Source organism: Heterodontus francisci, chromosome 44 (assembly GCF_036365525.1).
Source record: "Heterodontus francisci isolate sHetFra1 chromosome 44, sHetFra1.hap1, whole genome shotgun sequence".
Taxonomy (NCBI): Eukaryota; Metazoa; Chordata; class Chondrichthyes; order Heterodontiformes; family Heterodontidae; genus Heterodontus; species Heterodontus francisci.
This window is the reverse complement of record NC_090414.1, coordinates 25,557,789-25,570,967: the sequence shown is the minus strand read 5'-3', so window position 1 is coordinate 25,570,967 and position 13,179 is coordinate 25,557,789. Positions and strand designations below refer to the sequence as shown.

Sequence of the window (13,179 nt, the reverse complement as noted above, 5' to 3'; positions counted from 1 at the left end):
TGATCATCCACCTCAATACCATTTTCCTGCACTATCTCCATATCCCTTTGATGTCATTAGTATCCAGAAATCTATCCATTTCTGTCTTCAACACGATCAATGATTGAGCTTCCACAGCCCTCTGGGATAGAGAATTCCACAGATTCACCACCCTCTGAGTGAAGAAATTCCTCCTCATCTCAGTATTAAATGGCCTGCCCCTTATTCTGAGACTGTGTCCCCAGGTTCTAGACTCTCCAGCCAGTGGAAACATCCTATCCACATCTACCCTGTCACACCACTTCCCCGTCACACCGGCTCCCCGTCAGTCCCCCTCACACCCTGTACCTCACACATCCTCCCCGTCACACCCTGTACTTCACACATCCTCCCAGTCACACCCTGTACCTCACACATCCTCCCCGTCACACCCTGTACCTCACACATCCTCCCCGTCACACCCTGTACCTCACACATCCTCCCCGTCACACCCTGTACCTCACACATCCTCCCCCTCACACCCTGTACCTCACACATCCTCCCCCTCACACCCTGTACCTCACACATCCTCCCCCTCACACCCTGTACCTCACACATCCTCCCCCTCACACCCTGTACCTCACACATCCTCCCCGTCACACCCTGTACCTCACACATCCTCCCCCTCACACCCTGTACCTCACACATCCTCCCCCTCACACCCTGTACCTCACACATCCTCCCCGTCACACCCTGTACCTCACACATCCTCCCCGTCACACCTTGTACCTCACACATCCTCCCCCTCACACCCTGTACCTCACACATCCTCCCCCTCACACCCTGTACCTCACACATCCTCCCCCTCACACCCTGTACCTCACACATCCTCCCCCTCACACCCTGTACCTCACACATCCTCCCCGTCACACCCTGTACCTCACACATCCTCCCCCTCACACCCTGTACCTCACACATCCTCCCCCTCACACCCTGTACCTCACACATCCTCCCCGTCACACCCTGTACCTCACACATCCTCCCCCTCACACCCTGTACCTCACACATCCTCCCCGTCACACCCTGTACCTCACACATCCTCCCCGTCACACCCTGTACCTCACACATCCTCCCCCTCACACCCTGTACCTCACACATCCTCCCCGTCACACCCTGTACCTCACACATCCTCCCCGTCACACCCTGTACCTCACACATCCTCCCCGTCACACCCTGTACCTCACACATCCTCCCCGTCACACCCTGTACCTCACACATCCTCCCCCTCACACCCTGTACCTCACACATCCTCCCAGTCACACCCTGTACCTCACACATCCTCCCCGTCACACCCTGTACCTCACACATCCTCCCCGTCACACCCTGTACCTCACACATCCTCCCCCTCACACCCTGTACCTCACACATCCTCCCAGTCACACCCTGTACCTCACACATCCTCCCCGTCACACCCTGTACCTCACACATCCTCCCCGTCACACCCTGTACCTCACACATCCTCCCCCTCACATCCTGTACCTCACACATCCTCCCCGTCACACCCTGTACCTCACACATCCTCCCCGTCACACCCTGTACCTCACACATCCTCCCCCTCACACCCTGTACCTCACACATCCTCCCCGTCACACCCTGTACCTCACACATCCTCCCCCTCACACCCTGTACCTCACACATCCTCCCCGTCACACCCTGTACCTCACACATCCTCCCCCTCACACCCTGTACCTCACACATCCTCCCCGTCACACCCTGTACCTCACACATCCTCCCCGTCACACCCTGTACCTCACACATCCTCCCCGTCACACCCTGTACCTCACACATCCTCCCCGTCACACCCTGTACCTCACACATCCTCCCCGTCACACCCTGTACCTCACACATCCTCCCCGTCACACCCTGTACCTCACACATCCTCCCCGTCACACCCTGTACCTCACACATCCTCCCCCTCACACCCTGTACCTCACACATCCTCCCCCTCACACCCTGTACTTCACACATCCTCCCCCTCACACCCTGTACCTCACACATCCTCCCCCTCACACCCTGTACCTCACAGATCCTCCCCCTCACACCCTGTACCTCACACATCCTCCCCGTCACACCCTGTACCTCACACATCCTCCCCGTCACACCCTGTACCTCACACATCCTCCCCGTCACACCCTGTACCTCACACATCCTCCCCCTCACACCCTGTACCTCACACATCCTCCCCCTCACACCCTGTACCTCACACATCCTCCCCCTCACACCCTGTACCTCACACATCCTCCCCCTCACACCCTGTACCTCACACATCCTCCCCCTCACACCCTGTACTTCACACATCCTCCCCCTCACACCCTGTACCTCACACATCCTCCCCGTCACACCCTGTACCTCACACATCCTCCCCCTCACACCCTGTACCTCACACATCCTCCCCGTCACACCCTGTACCTCACACATCCTCCCCGTCACACCCTGTACCTCACACATCCTCCCCCTCACACCCTGTACCTCACACATCCTCCCCCTCACACCCTGTACCTCACACATCCTCCCCGTCACACCCTGTACCTCACACATCCTCCCCGTCACACCCTGTACCTCACACATCCTCCCCGTCACACCCTGTACCTCACACATCCTCCCCGTCACACCCTGTACCTCACACATCCTCCCCCTCACACCCTGTACCTCACACATCCTCCCCGTCACACCCTGTACCTCACACATCCTCCCCCTCACACCCTGTACTTCACACATCCTCCCCCTCACACCCTGTACCTCACACATCCTCCCCGTCACACCCTGTACCTCACACATCCTCCCCCTCACACCCTGTACCTCACACATCCTCCCCCTCACACCCTGTACCTCACACATCCTCCCCGTCACACCCTGTACCTCACACATCCTCCCCCTCACACCCTGTACCTCACACATCCTCCCCCTCACACCCTGTACCTCACACATCCTCCCCGTCACACCCTGTACCTCACACATCCTCCCCCTCACACCCTGTACCTCACACATCCTCCCCCTCACACCCTGTACTTCACACATCCTCCCCCTCACACCCTGTACCTCACACATCCTCCCCGTCACACCCTGTACCTCACACATCCTCCCCCTCACACCCTGTACCTCACACATCCTCCCCCTCACACCCTGTACCTCACACATCCTCCCCGTCACACCCTGTACCTCACACATCCTCCCCCTCACACCCTGTACCTCACACATCCTCCCCCTCACACCCTGTACCTCACACATCCTCCCCGTCACACCCTGTACCTCACACATCCTCCCCCTCACACCCTGTACCTCACACATCCTCCCCCTCACACCCTGTACTTCACACATCCTCCCCCTCACACCCTGTACCTCACACATCCTCCCCCTCACACCCTGTACCTCACAGATCCTCCCCCTCACACCCTGTACCTCACACATCCTCCCCGTCACACCCTGTACCTCACACATCCTCCCCGTCACACCCTGTACCTCACACATCCTCCCCGTCACACCCTGTACCTCACACATCCTCCCCGTCACACCCTGTACCTCACACATCCTCCCCCTCACACCCTGTACCTCACACATCCTCCCCCTCACACCCTGTACCTCACACATCCTCCCCGTCACACCCTGTACCTCACACATCCTCCCCCTCACACCCTGTACCTCACACATCCTCCCCCTCACACCCTGTACTTCACACATCCTCCCCCTCACACCCTGTACCTCACACATCCTCCCCGTCACACCCTGTACCTCACACATCCTCCCCCTCACACCCTGTACCTCACACATCCTCCCCGTCACACCCTGTACCTCACACATCCTCCCCGTCACACCCTGTACCTCACACATCCTCCCCCTCACACCCTGTACCTCACACATCCTCCCCCTCACACCCTGTACCTCACACATCCTCCCCGTCACACCCTGTACCTCACACATCCTCCCCGTCACACCCTGTACCTCACACATCCTCCCCGTCACACCCTGTACCTCACACATCCTCCCCGTCACACCCTGTACCTCACACATCCTCCCCGTCACACCCTGTACCTCACACATCCTCCCCCTCACACCCTGTACCTCACACATCCTCCCCCTCACACCCTGTACCTCACACATCCTCCCCGTCACACCCTGTACCTCACACATCCTCCCCGTCACACCCTGTACCTCACACATCCTCCCCGTCACACCCTGTACCTCACACATCCTCCCCGTCACACCCTGTACCTCACACATCCTCCCCCTCACACCCTGTACCTCACACATCCTCCCCCTCACACCCTGTACCTCACACATCCTCCCCCTCACACCCTGTACCTCACACATCCTCCCCGTCACACCCTGTACCTCACACATCCTCCCCGTCACACCCTGTACCTCACACATCCTCCCCGTCACACCCTGTACCTCACACATCCTCCCCGTCACACCCTGTACCTCACACATCCTCCCCCTCACACCCTGTACCTCACACATCCTCCCCGTCACACCCTGTACCTCACACATCCTCCCCGTCACACCCTGTACCTCACACATCCTCCCCCTCACACCCTGTACCTCACACATCCTCCCCGTCACACCCTGTACCTCACACATCCTCCCCCTCACACCCTGTACCTCACACATCCTCCCCGTCACACCCTGTACCTCACACATCCTCCCCGTCACACCCTGTACCTCACACATCCTCCCCGTCACACCCTGTACCTCACACATCCTCCCCGTCACACCCTGTACCTCACACATCCTCCCCGTCACACCTTGTACCTCACACATCCTCCCCGTCACACCCTGTACCTCACACATCCTCCCCCTCACACCCTGTACCTCACACATCCTCCCCCTCACACCCTGTACCTCACACCACCCAAGACAGAGACTGGCTATTTGGTGTTAGACGATTCACCGCCACACCTTGCCACGTCCCTGCCAGTGCCTTGGGGCAGACGGCACTCACCCAGCGGCACTACAAGGATCCTCAGGTAGTTCAGCCAGTCTGAGGTTTTGTTGGCGAGCTGCTCCACAAAGAATCGCAAGATGGCACCAAGGTAACTCTGTCCACCAATCGCTGCCACCTTGACTGGGCGCGGCATCTGAGCGTTGCAGTTACAGCTGTTGGATTAGAACAGGAATATCGGGTTAGCACAGCAAGGCCACCATGTCAAAGAGCAAATCCACAAACGTGACCCCAGAACAATAACCCAAACCTCAACCCCACTTCCCAAAAACATCAGAGGATCTTTTACAGCCACCTGAGGGGCCAGGCAGGGCCTCGGCATAAAGACTCGTCCAAAAGACAGTACCCTCAACGGTGCAATGTTCCCTCAGTACTGACCCTCCGACAGTGCGGTGCTCCCTCAGTACTGACCCTCCGACAGTGCGGCACTCCCTCAGTACTGACCCTCCGACAGTGCGGAGCTCCCTCAGTACTGACCCTCCGACAGTGCGGCGCTCCCTCAGTACTGACCCTCCGACAGTGCGGCGCTCCCTCAGTACTGACCCTCCGACAGTGCGGTGCTCCCTCAGTACTGACCCTCCGACAGTGCGGCGCTCCCTGAGTACTGACACTCCGACAGTGCGGAGCTCCCTCAGTACTGACCCTCCGACAGTGCGGTGCTCCCTCAGTACTGACCCTCCGACAGTGCGGTGCTCCCTCAGTACTGACCCTCCGACAGTGCGGCGTTCCCTCAGTACTGACCCTCCGACAGTGCGGTGCTCCCTCAGTACTGACCCTCCGACAGTGCGGTGCTCCCTCAGTACCGACCCTCCGACAGGGCGACGCTCCCTCAGTACCGACCCTCCGACAGGGCGACGCTCCCTCAGTACCGACCCTCCGACAGGGCGACGCTCCCTCAGTACCGACCCTCCGACAGTGCGGCGCTCCCTCAGTACCGACCCTCCGACAGTGCGGCGCTCCCTCAGTACTGACCCTCCGACAGTGCGGCACACTGTCAGTACTGACCCTCCGACAGTGCGGCGCTCCCTCAGTACTGACCCTCCGACAGTGCGGCACACTGTCAGTACTGACCCTCCGACAGTGCGGCACACTGTCAGTACTGACCCTCCGACAGTGCGGCACACTGTCAGTACTGACCCTCCGACAGTGCGGCACACTGTCAGTACTGACCCTCCGACAGTGCGGCACACTGTCAGTACTGACCCTCCGACAGTGCGGCACACTGTCAGTACTGACCCTCCGACAGTGCGGCGCTCCCTCAGTACTGACCCCCTGACAGTGCGGCGCTCCCTCAGTACTGACCCCCTGACAGTGCGCACTCCCTCAGTACTGACCCTCCGACAGTGCAGCACTCTCTCAGTATTGACCCTCCGACAGTGCGGCGCTCCCTCAGTACTGACCCCCTGACAGTGCGCACTCCCTCAGTACTGACCCCCTGACAGTGCGGCGCTCCCTCAGTACTGACCCCCTGACAGTGCGGCGCTCCCTCAGTACTGACCCCCTGACAGTGCGCACTCCCTCAGTACTGACCCCCTGACAGTGCGCACTCCCTCAGTACTGACCCCCTGACAGTGCGGCGCTCCCTCAGTACTGACCCCCTGACAGTGCGGCACTCCCTCAGTACTGACCCTCCGACAGTGCGGCGCTCCCACAGTACTGACCCCCTGACAGTGCGCACTCCCTCAGTACTGACCCCCTGACAGTGCGCACTCCCTCAGTACTGACCCCCTGACAGTGCGGCACTCCCTCAGTACTGACCCCCTGACAGTGCGGCACTCCCTCAGTACTGACCCCCTGACAGTGCGCACTCCCTCAGTACTGACCCCCTGACAGTGCGCACTCCCTCAGTACTGACCCCCTGACAGTGCGGCACTCCCTCAGTACTGACCCTCCGACAGGGCGGCGCTCCCTCAGTACTGACCCCCTGACAGTGCAGCACTCCCTCAGTACTGACCCCCTGACAGTGCGCACTCCCTCAGTACTGACCCTCCGACAGTGCGGCGCTCCCTCAGTACTGACCCCCTGACAGTGCGGCGCTCCCTCAGTACTGACCCCCTGACAGTGCGGCGCTCCCTCAGTACTGACCCCCTGACAGTGCAGCACTCCCTCAGTACTGACACCAGGGGTGTTAGCCTGGATTATGGGGCTAAAGTGTGGTTAATACTGACGACCTCCGGACTCAGAGACAAGAATGCTCCCCATGGATCCCTGTCTGCAGGGAGGAGGAGAATACAGACACCAGTTTAGCAAAATCTTCAGCAGAGGATGTACTCACTAGCGCTGTATCCGTGTTAGGATGGCAGACAAGGAGGTTTGAACCTCTATCATGGAGCACGTGCAGATGAAGGCTTTCTTCTGTTCAAGGAGGAGCTCAGAGACATACTATGGGGAAGAGAGAAAGAACAATTCAAAGAGAGAATGTCACTGGCAGTTACTCAGCATTTAACTTGCACTACTGAACGATCACGGGGCTAAAAGGGTTAAATTCCGAGGACAGGTCGCACACTCTGGGCTTGTATTCCCTCGAGTGTAGAAGATTAAGGGGTTGATCTAATCGAGGGGTTTAAGATGATTAAAGGATTCGATCGGGTCGATAGAGAGAAACTATTTCCTCTGGTCGGGGGAAGTCCAGAACAAGGGGGCAGAACCTTAAAATTAGAGCCCGGGCCGTTCAGGGGTGATGTCAGGAAACACTTCTTCACACAAAGGGGAGTGGAAATCTGGAACTCTCTCCCCCCAGAAAGCTGCTGAGGCCGGGGGTCAATTGGAAATGTCAAAACTGAGATGGATAGATGTTAGTTGGATGAGGGGTATTAAGGTTTACAGAACCAAGACTGGTAAATTGGGTTAAGGTACAGATCAGCCATGATCTAATTGGAAAGGTAGAACAGGGTCGAGGGGCTGAATGGCTTCTTGTCTGAGGATCAGTGAGTGACGAGGACTAGCCCCACTACTGCCAGGCCTGGTGGAGGCCAATCGCAGGCTGAGGGGCCTCCATAAGGCCAAGAGGAGACAGTCAGCCCAGTCAACTGTCCTAGTGTAACGAGAAGGAAATCCAAATCAATCATCCTTGCAAAGAAACACAGACACAAAATCCTCCAGCACAGGAGGCCATTCTGCTCATTGTGCCTGTGCTGGCTCTTTGAAAGATCTCTCCAATCAGTCCCACTCCCCCCTGCTCTTTCCCCCACAGCCCAGTAAATTTCTCCTTTTCAACTATTTATCCAATTCCCCTTTTGAAAGTTACTATTGAATCTGCTTCCACCGCCCTTTCAGGCAGCGCGTTCCAGATCACAACAACTCACTGTGTAAAAAAAAAATCTCCTCATCTCCCCCTCTGGTTCTTTTACCAATTCTCTTCAATCTGTGTCTCTCTGGTTACCGACCCTCCTGCCACTGGAAACAGTTTCTCCTTATTTACTCCATCAAAACCCTTCCTGATTTTGAATGTCTCGATTAAATCTCCCCCTTAACCTTCTCTGCTCCAAGGAGAACAATCCCAGCTTCTCCCAGTCTCTCCACATTAACTGAAGTCCCTCATCCCTGGGACCATTCCAGTAAATCTCCTCCGCACCCTCTCCGAGGCCTTGACATCCTTCTGAAAGTGCGGGGTCCGGAATTGGACACAATTTTCCAGCTGAGGGCGAACCCAGTGTTTAGCATAACAAAAACAAGAAATGCTGGAACCACTCAGCAGGTCTGGCAGCATCTGTGGAAAGAGAAGCAGAGTTAACGTTTGGAAGAAGGGTCACTGACCTGAAAGGTTAACTCTGCTTCTCTTTCCACAGATGCTGCCAGACCTGCTGAGTGGTTCCAGCATTTCTTGTTTTTATTTCAGATTTCCAGAGCATCCGCAGTATTTTGCTTTTATTCCAATGTTTAGCATAACCTCCTTGCTTTCGTACTCTATTCCTCAATTTATAAAGCCCAGGATCCCATATGACTATTTAACAGCCTTCTCTGTCCCAACAGCTTCACAGATTTGTGTGCATACACCCCCAGATCCTTCTGTTCCTTCACCCACTTTAAAACTGCAACATTTATTTTTTATTGTATCTGCTCATTCTTACTACCAAAATTCATCAATTCACACCTCTTTCAGACCCGATTAATGCCCCTCTGACTCACTGGGGGACAGGTGCCACACACACCGACTCTCACTGATGTAGTGATTCCACACAGACTGACTCTCACTGGGGACGGGTCCCACACACACTGACTCTCACTGGGGTACGGGTCCCACACACATTGACTCTCACTGGGGTACGGGTGCCACACACACCGACTCTCACTGGGGTACGGGTCCCACACACACTGAATCTCACTGGGGACGGGTCCCACACACACTGACTCTCACTGGGGTACGGGTCCCACACACACTGACTCTCACTGGGGTGCGGGTCCCACACACACTGACTCTCACTGGGGTACGGGTCCCACACACACCGACTCTCACTGGGGTACGGGTCCCACACACACTGACTCTCACTGGGGTACGGGTCCCACACACACTGACACTCACTGGGGTACGGGTCCCACACACACTGACTCTCACTGGGGTACGGGTCCCACACACACTGACCCTCACTGGGGTACGGGTCCCACACACACTGACTCTCACTGGGGTACGGGTCCCACACACACTGACTCTCACTGGGGTATGGGTCCCACACACACTGACTCTCACTGGGGTACGGGTTCCACACACACTGACTCTCACTGGGGTACGGGTCCCACACACACTGACTCTCACTGGGGTACGGGTCCCACACACACTGACTCTCACTGGGGTACGGGTCCCACACACACTGACTCTCACTGGGGTACGGGTCCCACACACACTGACTCTCACTGGGGTACGGGTCCCACACACACTGACTCTCACTGGGGTATGGGTCCCACACACACTGACTCTCACTGGGGTACGGGTCCCACACATACTGACATTCACTGGGGTACGGGTCCACACACACTGACTCTCACTGGGGTACGGGTCCCACACACACTGACACTCACTGGGGTACGGGTCCCACACACACTGACTCTCACTGGGGTACGGGTCCCACACACACTGACTCTCACTGGGGTACGGGTCCCACACACACTGACTCTCACTGGGGTACGGGTCCCACACACACTGACTCTCACTGGGGTACGGGTCCCACACACACTGACTCTCACTGGGGTATGGGTCCCACACACACTGACTCTCACTGGGGTACGGGTCCCACACATACTGACATTCACTGGGGTACGGGTCCCACACACACTGACTCTCACTGGGGTACAGGCCCCACACACACTGACTCTCACTGGGGTACGGGTCCCACACACACTGACTCTCACTGGGGTACGGGTCCCACACATACTGACACTCACTGGGGTACAGGCCCCACGCATGCTGGCTCACACTGGGGTATGGATTCCGGGATGCCATCTCCAATAGTTTGTCCAATTCAACACGTGTTACCTCAGACAGTAAATATCAGCAAGCTATCCGACTACAAGTGGCATCGCAGCAGAGCCTGATCTTGTCCTGGTGAAGAATGGCGGGAGAAGGGTCTTTGGGTCTTCGGCAACACCGACGATAGCTTCTCAAAGCATGACCCAGTGTCATGGGATTGGCATTGTGGAATGAAAACTAGTTTTGTTAACCTTTTGGAAAACGCCTGATAGGAAATGGTGTCTGCAGTGTCACGGTCGGTGCACGTACCTGCCCCTGCCAGTCCACTGCGCTCACCATGATAACAGTCTCCGGCACAGTGGTGTCAGACACCAGGATCTGGTTCAGTTGATCATAAACCACTTTACGAGGAACCTGCAGGGAGAAGAATGACAGCATTGAGAATATAAGCATCGGATGGTGGGGTAGAGGGAGGTAATATCCCAGGATTGACAGCAGACCCTGCTTCTGTTACCTGGATGCTGAGTTCTGGCGACCTCTCGCTGTCAGAGCTGTTGGCCCAGTCGCCCTGTGCCCGGGACACTTGACGGTCTTTCAGTGGAGTCCTCCTGTGCTTCGGAGTATGGACAACTTCAGCTTTGCTGAAACACAGGCAAGATACCGACATGTCACATGCAGGATATCATCACATCACCCGTACCCCAGTGAGAGTCAATGTGTGTGGGACCCGTACCCCAGTGAGAGTCAGTGTGTGTGGGACCCGTACCCCAGTGAGAGTCAGTGTGTGTGGGACCCGTACCCCAGTGAGAGTCAGTGTGTGTGGGACCCGTACCCCAGTGAGAGTCAGTGTGTGTGGGACCCGTACCCCAGTGAGAGTCAGTGTTTGAGGGACCCGTACCCCAGTGAGAGTCAGTGTGTGTGGGACCCATACCCCAGTGAGAGTCAGTGTGTGTGGGACCCGTACCCCAGTGAGAGTCAGTGTGTGTGGGACCCGTACCCCAGTGAGAGTCAGTGTGTGTGGAACCCGTACCCCAGTGAGAGTCAGTGTGTGTGGGACCCGTACCCCAGTGAGAGTCGGTGTGTGAGGGACCCGTACCCCAGTGAGAGTCAGTGTGTGTGTGGGACCCGGACCCCAGTGAGAGTCAGTGTGTGTGGGACCCCTACCCCAGTGAGAGTCAGTGTTTGAGGGACCCATACCCCAGTGAGAGTCAGTGTGTGTGGGACCCGTACCCCAGTGAGAGTCAGTGTGTGTGGGACCCATACCCCAGTGAGAGTCAGTGTGTGTGTGGGACCCGTACCCCAGTGAGAGTCAGTGTGTGTGGGACCCGTACCCCAGTGAGAGTCAGTGTGTGTGTGGGACCCGTACCCCAGTGAGAGTCAGTGTGTGTGGGACCCGTACCCCAGTGAGAGTCAGTATGTGTGGGACCCGTACCCCAGTGAGAGTCAGTGTGTGTGGGACCCGTACCCCAGTGAGAGTCAGTGTGTGTGGAACCCGTACCCCAGTGAGAGTCAGTGTGTGTGGGACCCGTACCCCAGTGAGAGTCAGTGTGTGGGGGACCCGTACCCCAGTGAGAGTCAGTGTTTGGGGGACCCGTACCCCAGTGAGAGTCAGTGTGTGTGGGACCCGTATCCCAGTGAGAGTCAGTGTGTGTGGACCCGTACCCCAGTGAGAGTCAGTGTGTGTGGACCCGTACCCCAGTGAGAGTCAGTGTGTGTGGGACCCGTATCCCAGTGAGAGTCAGTGTGTGTGGACCCGTACCCCAGTGAGAGTCAGTGTGTGTGGGGGACCCGTACCCCAGTGAGAGTCAGTGTGTATGGGACCCGTACCCCAGTGAGAGTCAGTGTGTAGGGGACCCGTACCCCAGTGAGAGTCAGTGTGTGTGGGACCCGTACCCCAGTGAGAGTCAGTGTGTGTGGGGGACCCGTACCCCAGTGAGAGTCAATGTGTGGGGGACCCGTACCCCAGTGAGAGTCAATGTGTGGGGGACCCGTACCCCAGTGAGAGTCAATGTGTGGGGGACCCGTACCCCAGTGAGAGTCAGTGTGTGTGGGGGACCCGTACCCCAGTGAGAGTCAATGTGTGTGGGACCCGTACCTCAGTGAGAGTCAGTGTGTGTGGGATCCGTACCCCAGTGAGAGTCAGTGTGTGTGGGACCCATACCCCAGTGAGAGTCAGTGTGTCTTTGGGGCTGAACTAAGACCATGAGGTTTTCTCGAGTAACCAACCAATCACCTGGGAGAAGCGAAGATCTGTGACTCTGATTTGCCGCTCTTTGCGAGCGGTTTGCTTTTGTCAGGCGTGGTTCCGGGAGTATTAAGCTCACCAAGCAACTCGTCTTCAGTCAACTCCTGTGGAAGAGTTCAACAAGGAATTGTAACAAACTCACCCTATCAGAGATTCCCGCAAGGGAAGACTCAGGCCTAAATCACACAGTATATCTGGGAAATCTTTTTCAAGGGAGAGAGCAGGTGGGCACTGTAGAGAAGGAGAGAGAGTGTAACGCACCGGGAGACAAAAGAGAGAGTGAGACACACACAGAGACCGACAGACACGGAGAAAGGCAGAGAAAGAGTGAAAATAACAGACAGACCTGGAGAGAGACAAACAAACAGAGGGACAAAGACACAGAGCCCGATATGGAGAGAGAGAGAGAGAGAGAAAGTAACAGACAGGCCTGGAGAGAGACAGACAGAGGGACAGAGACACAGAGCCCGATATGGAGAGAGAGAGAGAGAGAGAGTAACAGACAGACATGGGAAGAGAGTCAGACAGACATATATACAGAACCACAGATAGACAGATACATATGAGGTGGGC

The 13,179-nt window shown here is 56.9% G+C and overlaps 1 protein-coding gene across 3 annotated transcripts in view; it reads right to left on the bottom strand.

Moving 5' to 3' along the window:
• LOC137355887 (phosphofurin acidic cluster sorting protein 1-like) overlaps window positions 1-13,179 on the bottom strand; it is a 63,113-nt gene that overhangs the window by 21,214 nt on the left and 28,720 nt on the right. For all 3 annotated transcript variants that reach the window (XM_068021500.1, XM_068021501.1, XM_068021502.1), the window contains exons 12-16: window positions 12,595-12,710; window positions 10,876-11,002; window positions 10,671-10,775; window positions 7,233-7,339; window positions 4,958-5,112 (exon numbers count right to left, since the gene is read on the bottom strand). In XM_068021500.1, coding sequence (XP_067877601.1) covers window positions 4,958-5,112; window positions 7,233-7,339; window positions 10,671-10,775; window positions 10,876-11,002; window positions 12,595-12,710 — 610 coding nt within the window. The remainder of the gene's footprint in view (window positions 1-4,957; window positions 5,113-7,232; window positions 7,340-10,670; window positions 10,776-10,875; window positions 11,003-12,594; window positions 12,711-13,179) is intronic.